Genomic DNA, 23515 nt, shown 5'->3' on the forward strand with positions numbered 1-23515 from the left:
TCTGAAATAGAAGAGCTTAATAGCGACATTGACAAAGAATAAAAGGATTGTATTTCTATTTGAAGTTAGTTAAATACCTATATTTAAGAATTAGAAGGCGTTAACGAGAATTGTTAAAGGCCAACGTTTAAAAGGATAAATAAGCAATTTTTTCTCAAAGGCCATTAAGAAATTAATTTCTTAGAGAACTGGAATACTCATCAATCTACTTAATTGTTCGAACATTTTCTTGGACTAACACTTTTTGTGTGCCTTAATCAACTGTTTTGTTTAAACAATTATTCTGTTTAAAGGATCATTACTTGCGTAATGAGTACCTAATCCTAATAATAAATGAATGTTTTTTATTAATATCAATAATTTAAAATATTGTATTAAGGTAAAAATAAGTTACAGAACAAGAAAACATTATTCGAGACTTTGCTTGGCCAAGTAGTTACCTAAAAGTCCAATTGACGTTACTTAAAGTAATGTGTAATGTACTCGGACTAAAAAAATATTGTCTTTACCTATATTTGCAGAAAATATATATTAAAAAAATAAGAAGTAAGTAATTAGACGCATTTATGAAATGAAAACTTAAATTATAAATCCCAATCAAAATTAAACATCTACTCGTATCCCAAGGCCAGTGACACTATACCGATTACCGTCACAAACCAGACCATAAATTACAAACTAAAATTGCGCGCAAAAACCAAATCGCGAGATGTCCAACACAAAAGAATCGCCGTGCATCCCATTGAGCTATCGCACTTACTCGTAAAGGCATTTTTACCTGGACCGCCGCCATCTTGCCCGGCATCTTTCATTCAGCAAATTCTTTCTCAACGTGGAAGGTCACGAGGGATTCCTAGGAAATTGCAAATATATCGAGAACGATCCTCGTCAGTACTTTTTGTTAGGAACTGACGTCGTTATGTTACTCGGTTTGTTAGTAGAAGTGTTAGTTTAGGTAATTCGAATCATTGAAGATTAGAAACATAGATCGCGGCTGATTTGGTGGTATCTCGCTCGCACTGTATTTTCATCCTTGTTTTGCTGCATAACATGTGACGAGAAAGCTATTTGAAATAAGGATATAACTCAAACACTGGAAAGGCGCTTATAAACTTTAATTTTTTTTCGATAAACATATTTTTTCATAAACATTAAAGTAGATGACAGAAGGTACAGAGGGACATAGTAATCCTTTTATGCATTACATTGAGCATGAAACTTTGAAATACCAATACCGATATTGCAAGTAAAAATAAAAGCGATATCATTATTTTATTGGTATCACTATTATCCTAACATTTATTAAGAAAAATTAAGTCTTTCCACACTTTATTGAGTAGAATGTATATACTAATGCCGCATGCACATTTTAGATTCCAATCTTTATTGATTCAACGTATACCTTCCAACAAGAGTAATCCAAGTTTCTTGGAGTTAATAAGATGCTGTAGACATCGATCGAGTCATGAATCAGGAAACGGTCGTTTAGGAGCCACTTAACTACTTCCTGTTTTGCTCTAGTTTAGGATGTTACGTTTTAGTTTGTGATTGGTTTCTAACTTATTTGGTTTATAACACACTTAGTTGTCAACTATGCAATCTGCCTTATGTTTTGGAATGAGTGTCATGGGTATCTATGATCAATTTTATATAAAATAGGAATTATATCTGCTGCCAATCTCAATACGGCATGTTGGTACCTATTTTAATGAAGTTGTAACCCGTATATTATGTAACTAGCTCTGTTATTGTTCTAAAGTTGGGTACAGGTCTTCTTTCAGAATCAAGACGCTTAAGGTCATTTAATGTCGTCACTGAAAATAATCGTCTAACATAATTAATAAAAGGTAGTAGAACCCATTGCGGTTCGACTCCGGCAGCACCACCGCCACACGTATTTCTACCTCATAACAGCAGTGTTAAGCGCTGCTGTATTCTGGTCTTAAGGGTGGTCTTAAGAGAAACATACTTTTCCGAGGTGATCCATCTTAGTCATCAGAGGCAGCGGCGCATCTGTGGCCGACCTCAGGTAGGAGTATCTAATCCTACCTGGGGTTGATTACAGATGTCTATGGGCGGTAGTAGCCACATCAGGTGGACTGCATGCTCGTCTGTTACATGTATTATAAAACAAAATCCAAAATCCAGGATTTGTTTGTTTATCCATCTTATATGTTCGTGAATAAGTAACCATTGCCTGTACTGAAGTCAAATATTTCCGTTCAAGTCTAGTAGATTTGGAACAAATAGGCTCTGGCAGATAAACAGACAGACGTGACAGCGATCGTAAAAGGGTTCCCTTTTTATCAGATGTAGGAAACCGTACGTACTAAATAAGTAAAACAGATTGATTCTTAAATGTAGGATCAATTTGCTTGAGATGCGCTTAAATTTCAGAATTTCTTTTCCTCGAAACATCTTTCAAAATATGAAGATTTGAAAACGATCTTCATTCCAAAATGTTATTTACAACTGACAAGCATTAGGATTATTAGTGAAAATTTATTTAGTAAAGTAGGAAAATCAATCAAATTTTAAGTAAGTAAGTACTCATTATTTGGAATATTCCAGTAATGGATGACTGACAAAGACGGATAGCACGAGAAATGTAATCACATCGAGAACATTCGATTTATTATCACCTCCCAAAACGTGGCCATTACTTCTATCGTAATTACGCGCGAATACTGACGAATACAAACATTCGTAAGTGGAGTCAAAGTCTAAAATACTTTGTCGAGGAACGACAAATACGACTTTACATCACTTTTTAGGTCTAAGTAAGTTTGTACCTACGATCTGCCTTAAATAAATCCGACTTCCAAAGCAATTAGGGTAGTGTAGGAATTCTACTCACGATATTATTTAACTAGCAAACTGAAACGTATTCGGCTAATCATATTTGTTACATACTCGTACCTAATACATTTAAATTTATGCAACATTTAGATACTCGCGAACAATTTGTCGAACAATGATGAATATGTATACGGCGCAAATTAATTCAGATGTAAATAAATCTTTTTTGATTCGCGCTAAAAAGTTGACACTTCTCCGAGAATGAATGAGTGTACCTACCTTACAGGTGGAGAGTAGCGAATATACTCGAATAAGGTATTTCCATAGTAATATTCGCATCTATTCCTTTGTCATTGTGTCCTTTATTGTTGTACACCCTTTAGATGCTCACATTATTAGACAAATATTTTAACATGCTTTATATAATTTTAGAAGGTGGTAGAACTTGATGGTGCAACTGCGGACTGCGGAGACATCACTGCCACCCTCATTTGTTCTTTTTTTTTTTTACGAGCGGGGAAACCTTCAAAAGGTACCCGGTGCCGTGGGAGCGACGCAAGGTTATGTGGGATTCTTACCGCACTAAAACCCCCCCGGTGGCCGTCCTCGGCGCTGCGTTGAGGGCTCCGAAACTTTGGTCCCGAAACTACAGGGACAACCCTAATTTGTTCTAACATATACCTAAGCTAGAACAATCACCTCACTTTTCTTTAGGGAATCTCCTAAGCGATTACCTTCCGTGAGATTGCGGAGTGTAGCAAATAATGGATTTCGCATTATAATACATTATGTAGGTCCTACATACATTAGAAGGTAAGTAGGTAAGGGAACGTTTTCACAAATATTATTTGGTTACGCTTAGACCAATGGAGTGTCACAGGGCATCCTCTAATAAGGTTGTAGAGCCATATCTATTTCTGCCCAATAATAACAGTGTAACCACTGCTGAAATAAAACAAAGAAAAGATCTTGGGTGTACATAGCGCATATGTATTTATAAAAAAAGCAAAAATATAAATTCTTCTAGTTTCTTTTATTCTCTACAGCACCCAGTACACATTTCTTTATAACTTTACCGTGAACATAATCATTCTTTCATTTCTGACCACGAAGGCATTCTAGTTCTAAACTATGTTGAAATATGGTGAAATTTTGTGTGGCAAAATATTAGGCATGTGGTATGTGGAACTCTAAGATTCAGTAAGATTTTGCTATTCAGACATAGTATAAAAAGTTCAGTTAGGTTCGTAGTGCTACTTCACAATTCACAGAACACCACAATTGTTACAGCGACCTCCATAATACATATTTTATAAAAGTTTCAAGTGTCTATCTATTACAGTTCTAGAGACAGAGCCTCGTACCAGACGGACAGACAATGGAGGTTTAGTAATAGGGTTGCTTTTTTACCCTTTGAGTACCCTAAAAAGAGTAAGAAGAAGGGTGAGTAAAAAGATAGTGCGTGGTGAATATTTAATAACTGCCATCCCATCCCATGATAAAAACAGAAAACTATGGTTTAACATGACTTCGATTTACGAAAACATTTATGAAATTCAGTCACTCGCCATCCACACATATACCTATATAACAACAATATAAAACCTATATAACCTAAAAACAAACCTAAAAACAAAACAACAAACCCGACAAACGTTGTTGGGAGTTATACCTATGTATACCTATGTATACTACCTGAACTTGTATGACAAAATACAATAACTGTAATTGGTTGAATCAAAGTGTCAGTGTTGCTGGAATAAATATTTTATTTTTCCGTACCTTACTGATATTTTTATACTACGTTCCACATCGAAACAGGTTATTTATGGCAGTTTCGAAGTTGCATTACTCTATGTGCAGTTGCAATACTTTTCGGCTTTATTTTATATTTCTGTTGGTGTTAATTTATTGCCTGAGCGTGGACCTATCGTCAGGTACCTAGGCACATAAATCCAGTACCACCTTTCCCGACAGTCATTATTTGAACAAATAGCGCAATAAAGTGTGTGAACTACACCTAATGGGGTTTATCGTTAATATTTCTTGATTTTATCCATTTGTTTCGTGGATTAAAAAGAATGAAGATTTTCTTGAAATACCTCAGTTTCTTCAATATATTAAAATTAATAATTATTTCCAGCGATGTAATTGATTACAAATAACAATATTATAGTAAAGTGAACAATTAGGTACATAATATGGTTCCATAGTTTATACAATGTTTTAACTACATTCTGCATTTCCATTTATAGCTTCCTCTAATAGATGGCGCTGTACAAATTAGTAGTAAATATTTTAAAAATATAATTTTATATTTATAATTTTTATAAAACCCACCTTAGCTATCTCACCTTTGCTATTTGGCTTTCAGAAATAAATCCTTTAACATAATGCTGATACCGCTAATATAGACTTGCTCGTTGATTCAATCTAGAATTGCAAAGGCTTGCATCGCTGTCCGAGGTAGCCAAACCTTCTTTCGCCAATAAAATTGGCTTATATCCAATGTTTGTCTATAAATTCTTAGATCAGCAATATAAGTTACACGAGTTAGTTTGGACAAGAAGTGAAGTAAACTTTAACGTTTTATCTTTTACAGAGGTAGGAAAAAGGAATGGATGAAATCAGAGGTACCTACCAGGTGGTAGGTTAGGTTATGTAGGTACATATACCTTAAAATGCATTAGGAACAATAATTACCTGCCATACTAACTCAAAACATAGACAATAACTTAATCATCTTAATTTTTATCTGGATAACTATATATTTTTTCTCAAAATTGGATAAGGTTTGAGAAACTGACTTTGAGAAAATACGATTTAAGTATAGTTGACGTTCCTTATACTCATAATACTGAATGACTTCATCATTTGGACGTTTGCCTGGCTCGGTATCGAATTCGGAACTTTCTACATGTTAGTTCAGTAGGTATGTGTTTGTAGAGGATTGGAAATATCTCGATGTACAAACCTGACAACATCTACAGACTGTTAAGTACCTAGTTATATATCGCAATGATTACATCAATATGTCCATTCCACATAATTTACAACTTAAGTGTAACTAAATCAATACGTAATAAGTTAAAGTAACTAAATCAACGATTTAACACTCAAGCTTCAACCAACAAAACCTCTCAAGGACCGTCAAAACAAACAAAAAGGACAATCATATTGTCTTCCGTAACCGTCCTGATGCATTGTTCAACTTTTCTTTGTTAATTACCTGCTCGACAAACAATGTGAAGTAAAACGAACTCCGCAACCAATAAGGGTGCGGCAGTAAGGGTGTAAACTCCAAACAAAATTGAATGGATGTCGATCCCGTATTGTTTAGATTTATTGCTTGGTGCTTGATGATGTATGTTATTTAATAATGTACAAATTTAATGTATTAAATAAATATTGAGAACTTCTTTTTAAAAAACTCATAAAAGACTAATGTGGATTTTATAAAGTTTTCTTAATTCAGCGATAGAAATTTTCTGTAATTTCTATATGATTCTCAATGTAGGTAAATATTTATTTAGAATCTAGCAAAATAAATAAGATGAATGACAATACAGTAGAAAATGAATTAAATTGTTTTTAATATACTCAATGCAGAATTTTAAAACTTAAAATGTTAACATCGTTAAACTCAAAGCGCCTGACAGATATGTCGAGCAAAAATATTATTCTACGCAATCACTATGATCTAATTTTCTTACCGCAGCAACAAGTTAGATATAACATGTAACTTTATCTTTTGGTAGCATAACATCAATTACGATTTATCTGTTAACTACATAGGTACTTAATTCGTAATTGATTTTCCCGCTCAGGCTTTTACACGAGTAATTGGGTCCCAATTGTTTCCAAGCGTGGATAAATTATTGGTACAATTTCCTGCTATAAGGAAGCTAGTTTTCGACGAATTAGCGGTTTGTGGCTTTTTCATTATATCGCGAATTAATTAGTGACTTTGCGACTCGGGCGTGTAAACTTTTTAATTTCATGCATACGAAGTTAACTAGTCCCTAGATAGTAATTTTAAATTCTTAAAATCATGCACGCTCATGAATGATGAATAATACAGTAATGATTTCAAGTGAACCTTTAGTGTCCGATTTTTGATTTTGTATGGTGAATAAATAATTTTACAACTTTCTATCACTTTGTTTATCAATAAATTTTCAAGGAAAAATGGATTCAAAGATGTTTGTTCATACCAAATACAAAGCGCCTGGAAATAAACTTATAGCAAATTGTTACGAGAGGCATTTAGCACTAATGTAACAAAGACGCTGTCTATACTTACAGTCTCACACTAAGATTCCCCTTGTCGTGGGTGCCACGGACACACTCAAAGTCGAATAAACTTACACCCAGACCCAGAACAGAAATCTAAAATAACCACTTAGATCTGTAGCTGACCGTGGATCGAACCTGAAATCAGACCACCCAGCCACGAGCATCATTGATTTAGAATTCCTTTAACTTTACAAAGATCAATAATGGCGTTCAAATGCTGATAGTTAACGGTGTCTTAATTAAAATGAATCAGATGAGTCATGTAAGAACAGGCATGGCATTACGTTAGAAGAAACGTATTACCCATATTTCATATCATATAAGAACAAAAGCTATTGAAAACTTGATTTACTATTTGCAATGTCTTTCTCACTAAAGCAATAACGAGCAGTTGGCGTGTTATTAATGGAAACCCAACAGATCGTGCACAAGAACATTAACTATTGTAAAGGTGGGCACTGACTAGGAGCACTCGAGTGTAATATGAACTAACTCGAAAACGAATATTACCTAATCCCACGCTACAATTTTGGATATTTTAGACCGTTCTAATTAATTAAATATTTAGTAAAAATATTGTCTTTTTAAAATATATATACCTATGTCTTGAATTAAGCTGAGAGATATTTTAGGGTTCCGCATCCAAAGGGTAAAAAGGAACACGAATACTATAGGGTATACTATAGGGGAACCCTATCTTTTGAACCGTAATAGGTAGATAGACACATGAATTTTTACAGTGTACTCGTATGTATGTATTGTATCGGCTGCCGCTATACTGAAGGTGAATATTGAAGGTGGTAGAACCGCTTGTGGTTCGACTCCGGCGGCACCACCGCCACACCTATTTCTGCCTCATAACAGCAGTGTTAGGCGCTACTGTGTTCCGTTTTGAAGGGTGTGGTAAGGTATGTGAAGGGTGTGGTAATAACGTGCTCGTCTGCTCCTTTATTATAAAAAAAAAACAAATATCAAAAATAGAAGTAGCTTGACAAGTATTAAAAGAAGTTATACAAGAAACCGTTATTTTTCAATTTCCACAATGCATTTACAGTATCTACTATGGTGACAAATACTTACTAAAAATAAAAAATAAATGAACGAAATTTTGTAGTACAGAAAGGGTTCTGTCAAAAAGTCAAACTCGCACTTAGACTTGCACTTTGCAACTTTATTTATAAAGAAACTAGCTAACCCGGCAAACGTTGTGTTGCCATATAAACAAAAAAATGTTAAGGGTGAACAACTCTTATCACTAATTCTCAGACCTACTGAATATGCATATAAAATTTGGTGAAAAGGGTAAAGCCGTTTCGGAGCTTTGCTGGTTGTGGCGGCAAAGACCAATCCCCATGTCATGCACACTATTCCCAGAAATTCCCGCCCGAAATTCCCACGGCAACTTTCCCGTGGCTTAGTTTTAGAAAAATGTTCTCAATTGTGTTAAGTTTACCAATTCACACTTGGACAGCTCTGTGGCCCGTCCCGAAACCTCTTTGAAAGAAGACCCAAGCTCAACTGTGCAAAAGTAATGGGTTGACAACATACGGGTTAAAAATATACTTACTTTTACACCTAAATCAGAAATTTGTCAATTAGTAAATTTAAAGCCAAAATCAAACTTAGTCGTAAAACTTAAAACAGCCAGGGACTGATCAATAACAAAATTATTAGTTATTTAAGAAAATGTCAAAGTGTAACGTATCTTGCTCAGCAAATTTCTTTTTTAGATAAATGTAAAGATACTGGAGCTAATGCTTTATTAATTATATGTAAAATGATGGCATTTAATAAAAGAGAAAAAGAGAATAATTATTATTAAAAAAAAGACAAACCCACTGAGTTTCTTACTAGATCTTCTCAGTAGAGGTCGCGGTTCGATCCGGTAGTAGTTTAAGAAAAATATTGTAACTGACTATATTTGTATGTGGCGCCGCGCGTTGGCCTATACAAATAAATATTACAATTCATTACAATTTCGAACATTTTTTGTTGAAAAAAAATTACTTTATTTTTTACTTATTTCAAATCTGATTTCAGTTCAATTTGAGGTCAATTACAGTTTTGCAATCGTTAAACTTTGTCGGTCTTAGGGCGGCTTAAAAGGATCTACAATCGGGTTGTAACAACCCCTATCTCCCTTAATCCGCTTAGGTGCTGTCTATTTTTGTTAATAGTATTTGCTAAAACTGTGTTTTAATTGTAGTACATATTCCAATTTGTAATGGCAACTTTATTGTACTTATTGACATCAAGTATTGTTAGTGTGGTTGTATGTACTGTTATTTATATAAAAATCTATGGGTAATTTTAGATTTTGAGACTAAAATTATTTGCATTATTTTAAAATTACTTAGAATTATAATTGAATGCCACCATATTATTGATGTAAAATGCATCAAATTACATTAAATATTAATTGAGCCTAATGGTACTTCGATTGAATTGAATTTGATACAATGATTGTGGGTATATATTAAGGCGATTTAAACATTACCAGGTAAATAGTAAATATACGAGTACACTCATGACTCCTTACAATAAAGATTGCAATCTAAATTTCTGGCTTGTATATCTACTCATTCCCACATAAATATCTAGAAAGAAGTACATAGGAAGTCCCTTGTTTTGAAATAAAGTAAATAATTTTCTTAGGAAAATTACAAATATACAAGATAAATAAACATGTTATGGATAACATTAATTACTGAAACCAGTTAGATTGTACAAATCCCTAATTAGTGACAAGTAGAATGGCAATAAAAGAAACGCTGGCATGAACCCTTTTATCATGTCAGCGTTTCTTTTATTGCCATTCTATTGGAACCTCTATTAGTAGAGGATTAATTAGTTTCGTATATGTTCCTTGAACAACAAATGATATCAATTAATTATCGTTTGCGCAACTCAATATTAAGCATTCGTAACATTTTTTTGACGCTGACTGTGGGATTCTTACCGCACTAAAACCGATGGTATTTGGTAAGGATTGAGGGAGTCTTACGAAACTTATAGGAGTTCTTTTAGCGTGGCGCTCACAAACCTGTAGGTTTCTCTGTGGTGGTGCCTCTCTGGGGCTCTACCTGGGCAATAAGCATTCTCGACCTGAAACTTAAGGTGTATACGACGGTAGACGCCTCTCAGGCTAAAGAGGTGATACCGTAGCACTATTCCGGTCTCGATCTATCGAAGTAACCTAAGTTACATAACTTGGTAAATAGATAGGTACCTACATATTTTATTTCAAAAATAGTAATTTAAAATGGGCTCATTACGATTTGCCTCTTATTACCTTAGAGAATAAGAGAGGAACATGTACTATCAACAAAACATCTATACGAGTATCCTTTATTACAACAAGTTATATCGCTAACTTTGTTTGTCCAAGATACAAGCCTAATTAATAATATCCAGAAGTTTTGAAGTAATTTTGAAGTTTCGCCAACTTGTACGGAAAAAGGTAGAGTACCTTCTCCTTAATTTGTTTACCAAGTTTGGGGTTCCTGTAATATTTACAAATCTAGGTCGCTTGGGCTTTGAGATAAATGCAAAGATAGCGGTTATACCTACGTTTAATTAGACATATAATTATTTGGACAAACTGGGTCCTCTATCAAGATCAAATTTCTACTACATCCACACCTATTTCTGCCTTGTGGAAGCAGTATGAAAAGCTTCTCGTTTGAATGATTTTTTAGGGAAAAGATATTACATGAGAAATTTCATTTGTCAGGAGTCTTAAATAAATATTTGGCTGGCCTGAAATAGAATGTTAATTCTATTCTAATCGATTTGTCATTACAGACGTTCATGGGCGGCACTAACCGCTAACATGAAATATGATGTTATAAATTATACTGTATTTATACTGTACATATGTTAGCTCGTTACTCGTTAGCTATTTCGAAATATAACTAGATATTTTTTATTAAAACAATAGCAATATTATTTAGCCGGTAGGTTGAAGGGCATGCCAAAGTATGAAAAAAACAGATACACAAAAACATACGCTTGAAAAACATTACAGTCGCAGAAAAAGTGGCCTAGGGCCTTCGTCCACATAAACTATATTCTCAATATAATATATAGCTAACCTATATATATAGTTAAGTTAAGTATTGTACGTATTTGACCCATATTCTTAACACTAAATGCTCAATTTTATTCGTAGCTGTTCTAGATATTGTCAAAAGCATTGGGCATGACGTGTGAAGTTTCATTTCCGTTGAACCTACTATTTTCATCGCCATACATGTAGTATTAAATGATAACAAAATTGAAGCTGTATATCGTATGTGGGCGTTCGGGTCCCAGAAATATCAGATATTTCCCGAGTTTCGTAAATGTTACAAAATATTGGAATAGTCAATATTTCTCTTTGAAACCGTTGAAAATATTGTTTCGATGTTCAAATATTTTTAACATTTTGTTTTTAAAGGAGGTACAGTACAGTGCATTTACATGTGTGCACAATTATGTTACAATCATACCTACATCTTTATCTTTATCTTTATCTTAATCTTTACATCTTTCATATTTGTCTACGCCTAAAGTACTCAATTAAATGAAAAAAAATAATTCAAGATACGTTACATAATAATATGCAACTGTTGTCAAAAAAGTTAATCAAATACCCGTAACATTATATCTCAAGAGAGAGGGATAAGTTCACGAAACCGCCCTTCAAAGCACGTATCTCGTAATAGATTGAACGCCATTAATAGCTCGAGCCACCCTTTGATGTTCTAATTAACCTTAGCAAAAATTTTACAGCACACGATTACGCAATTAATTTGCTATTTTTGTTTTTGTAGGATGAGGTTCGCCCGGACCGTCGCCATGGCAACGCGGGGCGCAACGGCGCGCGCCGCATCTCAGCGGCAGAAGTGACGCCGTCGCCGTCGCGGTCGCGTGTCGTATGAACCGTGGATCTGCACATTTGACGTAAGTGCTCAGTGCGTCATGCAACATAACCTCTGACCAGTGTTACGGTGTCTGTGTGTGTTTGTGTGTGTGGATGCAACGTGCAATGTCGCGGGGCGGGACGGATCTGTGACCGAGACGGGAGGGGCGCTTTTCACGCTCGCTATCATGCCGTTCGAATTGAGATCAGGTAAGATAACAATTCAATTGACAGCAAGATCTGATCCGTATCACGGTGACCCGCGATGAATGTTTCAATACCCACAAGAAAATTACATGGATCTTTAAAGTGATAACACGTTGTTTATACGCAGTGATAGTAATTTGTTGTTGAGAAGAAACAACAAAGCGCTTTCATTTACATGGCTAGAACTTTTGAAAGTCATCCTGACGTAGCTATGCGTGGCTATAGGTATCCATTTTTGTGAAAACAGCCAGATAAAAGCGAGGCCTTTTCATTTAAAAAAATGAGAGAAACAGAGAAGTTAATCTCGGTTTTATTGCGACCAGATGTTTTATATTTTGTTCTCTAGATTTCGAGGCTTATTATGCTATTTAGGGGTTGGAGTACACCCTGTTCTATATTTAAAGACTTTTTAACAATCTTTTGTGATAATTTGAAGGTATCTACCTAATAATGTTAAAACAAAACAATACGGGACAATGTTGTTAACAATGAGATTTCGTTCGCCATAAGATCTAAAGCATATTATCCAAAAATTTACCATTTTTCTGGGATATTCGTATAGACACAATGCATCATTAAGTCAAGGATGACGAAGGATTCAATAAAGACCTATAAAGGTATCGCCCATCATGGGATTAGAGTTTATTCGAATTTTGACCTCGGTTGGGTTTTGCACTGCTTGAATATTCATGAAGCGATCAACTTCTCGAGCCCCGTTTGACATATTAGGCCATGGTGTGACCTTGAACAGAATAATTGATACACTTAACTTACTATGACCAAGACGAATGGCAATTAGATAAGACATCTATTTTCATTATGTATCAACAATGCTTCTTAACCTTTTCTGTTCTTATTTAGTCTTTGGACTTTAAGTTCAGAATCTAAATTCAGATCTTAAATGAAGGAAGATCTTTTTGAAGTTTAATTCGAATGAATCTATTAAATGAATGGAACTGAATTCTAATAGAGAGGAGAATTCTTTTAACATTGAATGGATTTTTTAGAATGGCTGCAATCCTTTGTCTGTTGGGCATGGGTATTTTTACACTATTGACAGACCTGGATCACAATCTATCATGTTGCTCCAATGCATATACTTAAATGAAACCATAGATTTTTTTAAATTCCAATTGTATGTAATTTTCAGTTTCACGTTATATTTTCATTGTTTCTCTGCGGGTGTGGTTGATTTTTGGTTGGTTGATTTCCACATCGGATTGATTTGTGCGTCGTTGGACTGCATATTGATATGGTCAAAACTTGCGAAAAGTCTATGTATTTTTCTGACCTTGAATATTGAGGAGCATTTCAGAGTAAAAGTAATTCTGATATTCCTGCTTGATCTACCTGTGAACAAAGAATAACCCAAGTCTGTGAAAGAATCCCACACGGGCCAAGAAAACTATGGATTGTGGCCCAACCTTGTTGGATGTTTGCAAATCGCTCGATAACATTTAACGACTGCTATCTGGAACGACGGCTTAACATACCCTCGGAAGTACGGACGGAGATTGAAATTTATCCACTAATGGCCACCCATTCAATTGCCGACCGCATCTGGCGTTGCTTAATTTTGTAGATCGCTTACGACCTACACAAGCGGGGCTATGCGCGCGTCTGTATTCGGGTATTGTTACATAAAGAAAATGTTACCCCTAAATAATAGGATGAAAGAATGAAGTGATAATGTTGCCAATATCAATATTGTTAGGTATGTTGATATGATAAGATGATAAGTTTTTATTGAAGTTATGAAAAAAATGTCGGATATTTCTTTTTTTTCAGGTGATATAACCCTTTGTGTTTCAACTCTCTACACACCATAGCCAGAGTTATTTATACCTTTTAACGACAATGTTAAGCGCTGCTGTGTTCTGATTTAAAGAGTGTGATAAGGGATACCTACTTGTCCACTGAGATCGACTTGGTCATGGGGTAGTAATGCATCTGTAGCCGATCATAGGTAGTAATAATCTTACCTGGAGGCGGCAGTAGTCACTCAGGTAGACTATATGCTAGTTTACTGTTTCTATAATATAAAAAATATTTTCAGAGACTGTCGTTTCAATCTAGTTGATGAAAAGAATCTTAGAAGAATCATTGGTCTTTTTGCCTTTGTCTGAAAAACTACTTGATATTGATACCGCAAGATTTTGCCTATCCAAAGTGCTCTGAATACGAGATGAGGATTCCTCGTCTAATTGGAGTAGCTTATCGTCAATGCCACTGCTGCATGTTGGGTGCAATATGATATAATCCTTCTTCAATTCAAATACGACTCTACATCGACAAACTAGAGCTCATTTTTAAGCCAATTGTATAATGCAAATTAAAATGATCTCTATTGAAATAAGCACATCTGCAAGATCGTAATGACGTGGTTACTGCTTAAGGTCTTCAATTACTTGAGCACATTATGAAGAATTAGATATGTCCTGTGTACCGTACAGTATAGACATAGTCTATTAATAAGTCATTACTGCTGGTACCTCTCAGAATAAGAAGTATAGGGCCATAGTCCACCGAACATGCTGACCGAATACGGATTGTAGATTTCCGATTTTCTCTCCATTTTTTTCTTCATCATAATAATTAATCTCTTATACTCACATAACTTCGAGGAATCAAAAGTGAGATCAACTTGAAATCGAACCTGGTAGATCACGTATACAACCTAAAAGTATACTTACTTCATGGGCTTGGGTATGGACCTTGTAGTATGTATGGGCAAACAAGATAAGTAAGTATGTATCCAAATTGACGCTTGGTTGTTGCAAACAATATAGCGTCAAAGCCCTATCGCCTGCCAACTTCGTTCACGGCATATGACGATGCCGGATAAGAAAACCCTAAATCTTTTATGACTCACGATGTTTTCATTGTCTTCGCGAATTTTCTTACATTGACGTTGAAAGTTTACAGCTTCCTACAGTTTTATTGTACAGATACACTTCAACTGACAGAGCGGGGGCGTAGTGGTATCGTGATGATTCTAGGATTGCTTTTTGTTAAGAGATAATCTCTTGACGAAGATTAAAGTAGCACACGAAAATGCCGTCCACTTAATGGAAAGTGGTCAAAGTCACCCATGGATGTTTGTAACGAACTCTATATAAAACATGGGTTCTAATTGAAGTTGATCACAGATGCTTTGCCACTTTCGTAAGTTGAGATGCTCCCCTCATATGAGTTAGCTGATATCCAGCAACCTTCCACCCAAACGCAAAATGTGCTTTACGCTAGGAATAAGTATGATAATGGTATTTTCTTGACTGAACTATACTGGTTCTTTTAAATTATTTGTAAAGTTTACATCTGTTTGCGTGACGCTGAGTTTTGGAACTATTTTTTTCTCTTTTCACCTTGGATGATATTCTTGATTAGAGATTTTGGCTACCTTTATCATCTATCGCATTACTTGTATCCCATCCCGTTTCCGTTGTTGGATACAGGTGTCATCTCAAAATGAAAAGGGTTTAGGTTATAGTTAGCAAGGTGGTTATGGTGGATTATTAAGCTATTGCATAGCTTTTATCGCGGGCTTTGAGCGCGGCGACCGAATCGAGAAATTCCGTAACGAAAATAAGTAACACCTTTCAACAACTCGGTTGCCTGGAGACTTGATATCCAAGTATCAAGTCTCCAGGCAACCGAGTTGTTGACTGTCAATAGAAAAATAAGGATATAATTGAATAAAGTATTATTTTACATTCCTTATTATTTTATTTGATATTGGCGACGAGATGTCGAATGAACTAAAAAACAATAAGGAAATACGAGCCACATTACGTGGGTTAATGAAACGAACCGAAAATTACATTTCGGGAATAGAAAAAATTGACATTGAAGAAATAAATATACGACTGAATTCTTTACAAGAAATTTGAACAAATTCTACGCGATTCAAGAAAAAATTGAATGGCTTACAGAAGAAGAAAATTTAGAAGAGGAAATAAAATACAGGTACGAATTTGAAGAAATATATACAAAGCTAAAATTTAAATTTTTGAATGTACAAAAAGAAAATAATCGGCTAATACCTGAATGTTCTTTTATATCAGCAAGAGCGGAAGTTTATTTGATAAACTGTTAACTGTCAAGGCACGCTTGAGACGTACACCTAATACAAAAGAGTTATCACCTTATCAGTAAATGTTCGGCAGAGAGGTAAGAACCCATATGCATGCCTTATTTAAGAAATCCGCCCCACTATCCAGATTACATTACAATGCACCGCCGACGCAGGAGTTCGGACAAGGTGATAAGGTACAAGTCCGCAGTTACACCAATCCAAGAGTTAAATGGGAGTTCGGAGTCGTCATCCGAAGATTAGGTAGACTCCATTATGAAGTCAGAACTGAAAATGGCGTACTGGTGCGCCGTCACCTTGACCAAATGCTGCCGGCGCCCCTGGTGGTGTAAGTGAAAATAGCGGTGGAGGACTGTTGGATATCAAGTCTCCAGGCAACCGAGTTGTTGACTGTCAATAGAAAAATATGGATATAATTGAATAAAGTATTATTTTACATTCCTTATTATTTTATTTGATAACCTTAATTCGTCAACTTGAACACAGATGGCACTAATACACATTTTTTTATAATCCGTGCAGAAATCTTAAAATTGCGTGAAATATATTTTACATTCCCATTATAAAATTCAAAATTATATTACCATATTATCCAAATAATATGTTTTATCAACATAAGCTATGTTGAATTCTGGATTGATAAAATAACGTAAAAGAGTGTTTGTTATTTTTAAACGTACAATTACAACTGACAGACTTGACAGCACAAAATCAAAACGCCATTATGATTTATGGTACAAATAATTTGTGTACAAAGTGTTTTAAATATGAATAAACAAAGTGCATTTATTAATGAAAAATGCGATGTACCTGTAACATTCGGCCAAATGTCATAGGCACATCGCATTGATCCATTTATATTGCTGGTTGTTAATACTTTATGTCACTTATTAAATACTTTTCTATTTTATATTTTAGAATGTTCGTGACCGTCAGAATGGCCGGTCACTACCCATATTTTACATCGAAATAATTACTAAGAGTTGCTACCTAGTTGCTACTAGTTGCTATTAGTTGCTACTAATTGCTACCTTCGATTAAAAAAAGATAAACTACTTTTTATACTTATCCAGTGAGAAGAAACTGCGCAAATGAATAGAGTTTTTTTGTAATCAATAGTTGCTACCAAATTGCTACCTTCATATGCATCGTATTGGACTTCATAGCTTTTAAGTAATGTATAAGCATAATATGTTTAATTTCGGGTTTTCTCTTTTAATTATACAGGCGTTTAGACCTCTTATATTAAATCCGTGATATTTTTTTATCCTTAAAAGCTATGAAGTCCAATACGATATATATGAAGGTAGCAATTAGGTAGCAACTATTGATTACAAAAAAACTATTCATTTGCGCAGTTTCTTCTCACTGGATAGGTGACCGGCCATCCTGATGTCAGAATGGCCGGTCACCTTAAAAAGTAGTTTATCTTTTTTTAATCGAAGGTAGCAATTAGTAGCAACTAATAGCAACTAGTAGCAACTAGGTAGCAACTCTTAGTAATTATTTCGATGTAAAATATGGGTAGTGACCGGCCATTCTGACGGTCACGAATGTTCAGTCTTGCTTGGAGTTATGAAATGTCAGCTTATATTTGCAATGTCTTATACAATGTGTCCCGGCATGTAGTAATAAAACTTTAACACTGGTATCTATGATCCATTTCATCGACGAAAATACCTCATATGGGGGGTCCATTCCAAAACACCAACGAACTACAGTATTATTTATTTTTAACTTATCAAAAGTAACCTTAACTCAAAAAAATTACGGCGAGATGTGATCTATCTCTCGTAGGGACTTACTTTTGATGTTATTTCAAAGGCAAATGTGTAAAGTAACTAACCAAAATAAAAAAATGCTAGCAAATATTGTTTTTCTTCTATTACTGTGGGGAGAAAGTATTTTTTTTACTATATTTTTGCGTATCCAGACGATTTATTCAAAAATAGCGCACAAACGAGTGCGTTGACCTACTATTTTTTTATAATTTAATAATAGTATTTGAGTTACTAAACAAATTGATATATTAATCACTACTCTAGGTCTATTACTTTAAAAGTTATTGTTGACCGAACAGACCCCTTCGCTCGCAGGCGCACGCGTACCTCGTTCGATGACTATGAAGCAGGTAACACAATGTTTTGTTTTTTTTTTTTGGAATGGACCCCCTATATGAGGTATTTTCGTCGATGAAATGGATCATAGATACCAGTGTTAAAGTTTTATTACTACATGCCGGGACACATTGTATAATGGAGATATGATAAAATAGTGGATAAAGATGTATTAATGTAAATGTTGATGATTATGGAAGAATATATTGTATTTCTGGAATTCCTTCTGAGCGTTTTCATAGCATAAAAAATGCTATGCAATAGCTTTACCGCGGCAGTCTCCGAGTGCCACAAGTTTTTTTTTATTAATAGACTACGCACAATTTGAGAAAATCAGGCCAATCAATCGTACCAACGAAATCAAATGAAAAATCATTAAACTAGCTGAAAATCTGTAAATTAGGTCAAATTGTTTGCAACTACAAATATCATACCACAATGTTTGCTGCAACCCACAAAAAGTATTGAAAATGGCTTACATTTTTTTCATCTACTTATATTGTTATATTATAGAAAAAATAAAAATACAGGGCAAGTGAGCATAAGTCTTTTCTTGACACGCAATTATCTTCTCGTCCATATGAAAGCTCGGAACAGTTCGGCTTTGCAATCTGTACGACATATCAACAGGGCACGTGTCTTCGTGACCTAGTTACAGGCAATTAGGCTACGCAGAGGCGTGAAATTGCCTATTTTTTATATACTTTATGTGGCGCTAAGCGTTATGATGTCGTCGAACATGCTCTGGTATATGGTGTTAGTGTTGAGGTCACAACAAAATTTACTTTCACACTTCATTTTCTTAGTGCGCGTTTAGATCATAAAATGAACATATCGTCCAAATTTCATTGTTCTAGCTTTCGTAGTTTAGGCTCAGCGATGACTGATAAATACGTAAGTGACTATCCTTAATTGTATAGGTACATATAGATAAGCGAAGAGTAAGCATGCTGTTTAATTTTTTGTATCTATATCTGTCCTATTCTGTACCTATATGACCGTGACATTCACGCAAAATTTCAGTAGATTTTTCAGAGAAAAGATATTTAAAAATTTTGCTCTTATATTTAGAATTTATAGACCCCTAGGGGCCCTAGCTAAAAATTGCAAAAGTTCGCACAGACAGAGCGTACCGTTATAATTACACTCAAGATGATACCTCAATTTAACTCAGCTTAAAATAGCATGTTAACAAAACACATCACTGTGACCTACTTTCCAGTAATTAGGATACCAGAACACACTAGAATAGATAATAATTATATAAATTTTGGTTATTTTAATTTAAAAGTTCATACGAATATGAAGTTAATTTCGTATTAAAATTGTTAGTTATCTTAATCTCTACTCGAAAGAGTTGTTGTATTTTATCGTAGATGTTTTCCAACATAGTTTATTTGTAAAAATGATTATTGAATTGAAGAATGAATAAAACAATATGTGATTTTAAGAACGGAACGGAAAGGAAGGAGCAATTGCTATAAAACTATGCCTTACCTATTCCATCGATAAAGACGCGATTTCAGTTCATAAAAGCTAAACATATTGCTATATGCTCTATTAGCATGGTTGCTGTCGTAAACTGAACGTCCACAAACGTCGCTTTGCTACGCCGTAGCACAACGTTGGAATACGGTACGCTAGGTATTGTATTAAAATAACGCCCTTAACCTTTAAACGAAACACCTTAGCTAGCACAGAGGGATAGATTAATTTACGTTTCTTGTATATAAAAGGTCTTACCCATACTCATTAAACAGAGTTGTAGCGAGCACGCAGATAAAGCATAGATACGTGTACCAGGGCTCCAGCCTAGCACAGAGATTTTGTCGCATTACTATCGCTTTGAAAAATTATTGCTTCACATATCAAAAGTGTCAAACAGTTATCTAAATGAGGACAACTCGCGTGGCGGAGCGGTCTCCACAACGGTCTTACGCGCTGGAAGTTCCGGGTTCGATCGCCCGTTAAACAAGTATCTAAATGTTTTAATGTATGTCCGTTGCACTCACGACGCAGGAAATTCTAATGTATGGGCGTGAGTGTAGAAATCATCTTTTTAAAATTTATTGTTAGGGTAACCGTACCCTTTCTGCCGACCAGTGCTACTTATTAGCGTACCCGTGGTCCAGACAAAGGGCGTCCAGAAGAACACCGCTGGAGTTTTAGCAGGAGATCGGCATGAAGGATTTATCTCGAAAAAAAGGGCAACCATACCTTTTAAGTAAAACAAACAGCTATTTCGTGTGTGTGTTTTGTGTGTCTGTACACATCAATTTAAATAGAAATATCTGCTCAAAATGTCCAGTTTTGTACAAGTTTCTATCACATTACAACCGCTCTGTTACCGCTACGCCGTAGTGTGTCTAGCTTGTCAAAATAAGGCTGAAAATCTGCGCACATCGACAAAGCACGTGTCGCTGTGACCTAGATACTGTAATTAGCTATACAGCACATTAGCATGTAGATATGGAACATGCAAGTTAATTAGTAATTCTATATTATTATTTTGGTCTTAAGTACAATAAATCTTTAGGCGCTTTTGGCGATCTAATCTTACAATTTTCAAAAAGGAAACCTTTTGTAATTTGAAAGGTGGTACAATGTGGTCCCGGAATTATTTTTAGATTTTTTTACAATGTAAGAGTAACAGACGAGTATGCAGTAAACCTGATGGTAAGTGGGTACTTCCGCCCATGGACATCTGTAATGAACCCCAGTAGTAGGTAGTAGTAATGTAAATATTCTTACCTGAAGTCGGCCACAGATACGCCGCTAGCCCTGAGAATTAAGCTGGAACGCCTCGGAAAGGTGTATCTCCCTTGCCACACCCTTCAAACCAGAACACAGCAGCGCTTAACACTGCCGTTATGAGGCAGAAATATGTGTGTTGGTGGTGCCGGAGTCGAACCACAAAGGTTGTACCATCAGTTCTACTACCTTCGAGTTACTTATTTTAGTTAATAGCAAGTTAATTGTTTTTGCAGTCTTCTGCTAAGTATGATGCATTTTTTCTTCAACTGCCGAGGGTAATATTTTTGGAACGAACGTTCTTATATTTAATTCTTCCAAATGGCTTAAGAATTTTTAACTTATGAGATGTCGTTGGATTCCCCTAAATTGTGCCAGTGACATGGACCATACTTTTATAGTCTTTGCAATATTTCACTAGTTCAAGATAGTAATTAATCTCCCAGACCAGAAACCAGATTATCCCATTGATAAAGCCCTATTGTGAAGCCTCTGTTCGCCCTCTAATTAGAATTATGCACCGCATTCTATGTATTTAGCTGATATCTGATTACGGAGTATATTGTAGGCGAACGGGGCAATACGTGTCTGTAATACAAATTAACATGTAATTGCAGTCCCACTGCTGGGCAAGAGTTTCTTGTATGAGTAGGAAGTTATAAACTATCTAAACGACGTGGTAGATTTTATATAGACCATTAGGTTAGAGTTTCCGAAAATATTTGACATGGAACTTCAGAGTTCGAAACCCAGGACTTAGTACTTGAATTTAGTATGTTAAATAACAACAAAAATATTTATGTAATATAACCATTGGACAGATTAAATGACTTAAATTTAACTTAATATTTATAAAATATTTTACTAGAGTAGCAGCTCGAAGCTTCTGTGTACCGTTAAAAAGTATTATAATATAACATATATTTTTCACATTGTTTTATGTTATATGTTGCATTCAAACACAATTCTCAATTCGAGCAATATTTAACCTTTTCAGAACGCTAACAATAGAAAGTACCTATTACATTGTACTGTAACACGAGGTGCAAATTGCAAATAATTGCTTTAGTATTTGTACGAGGCATTTGTTCAACGTAACTGTTACTCCAATAAAATGCAAGTGTAGTTTTCTGTTTAGAATTATTGCAATGTATTTATTTCGTCGTTAAATATTTCTGTACTAATGCTTAAATAATTATACATCAAAACTAGCTGACCTGGCAAACGTTGTGTTGCCATATAAATAAAAATATGTTAAGGGTGAACAAGCCTTATCACTTAGGGGTATGAAAAATAGATTCTCAGATCTACTAAATATGTATATAAAATTTGGTGAAAATCGGTAAAGTCGTTTCGGAGGAGACGGTAACTAACATTGTGACACGAGAATTTTATATTTTAAAAAATATAGTTAAGTTTTTATCTTGAAAGTACCAATAGGAGCTTTATGTTACTGGAAGATATTTTGTAGGAATCCGCAAAATGTTACACTATATTGTAAGAAAAGGAACAATTCCGTTTCAGTGGTTGTACGAAGCATTTGTTCGCTATAGCGGTTACGTGCAACTTCACTACCGAATACAATGCTAGTGCAATTTTCCGTTTCAAAAGTGTGTAATAAAAACTTGAAAATACTTGTAATGTTAAAATGTTTTATATTCTTTATTATAAAGAGTTATAGCTACAATATTTTGTATGGTTGGGATCAGGGCGTGGAAAATAAAGATAATTTGTTGCCAGTTGACATTTTGTATGTTTTAGTTAATAAGCCAATTAATTTATTTTACATAATTATTTATTTCCCGACATTAACTGAAAGAGGGGTTTGTTTTTACTCGACTGTGAACGCTAATGTCTTTCGAGCGTATGTGTATATATGTATGAATGTGTCAGTCTTTGGCACGCTGTCTAAGCAGCTTAACGGATTTTAACATAATTATGAGGTTTATTGAATTCGACTAAATTATGGGATCTACCATAGTCTATTTTTAAACAGTCTGGTTTTTGGTTTTATAATAATTTTTATTATAATAACTGACTTTAACTTTTTATAAAAATATTTTTTGAAAATTCGGGCTGATTGTTATTCTACGTGGAGTATCAGGCTGAGAGGGATATTTTCTAATCACTTGCCTATTTTTGTTATTAGCCAACTGTAGTTCTGAAAGCGTTTCGTAAATTTATAAAACAAAACAAGTTTCACGTGATAATATCGGATACTTCTGTGGTGTGAAGCAGAGCCGTATAGTATATAAGTTAGTCTTAGAGTAGTATATAGAGCCTTCATTCCATCAGCACACCTCTCAATACACAAGAGCCTGCTTCCATTCTCTACATGCGACCCTGCTA

General features: G+C 34.8%; 1 protein-coding gene across 1 annotated transcript in view; it reads left to right on the plus strand.

The window, feature by feature from the left end:
• The first annotated feature begins 12031 nt into the window (after positions 1–12031).
• LOC140754120 (uncharacterized) overlaps positions 12032–23515 on the plus strand; it is a 258660-nt gene continuing 247176 nt past the window's right edge. Inside the window, exon 1 of the mRNA XM_073089038.1 lies at positions 12032–12208. Within this exon, the coding sequence (XP_072945139.1) occupies positions 12187–12208 (22 nt within the window). The 5' untranslated portion in view covers positions 12032–12186. The remainder of the gene's footprint in view (positions 12209–23515) is intronic.

Source organism: Epargyreus clarus, unplaced genomic scaffold (assembly GCF_041222505.1).
Source record: "Epargyreus clarus isolate Ecla_fem2 unplaced genomic scaffold, WU_Ecla_fem_2.2 ptg000027l, whole genome shotgun sequence".
In the NCBI taxonomy this organism is placed as follows: domain Eukaryota; kingdom Metazoa; phylum Arthropoda; class Insecta; order Lepidoptera; family Hesperiidae; genus Epargyreus; species Epargyreus clarus.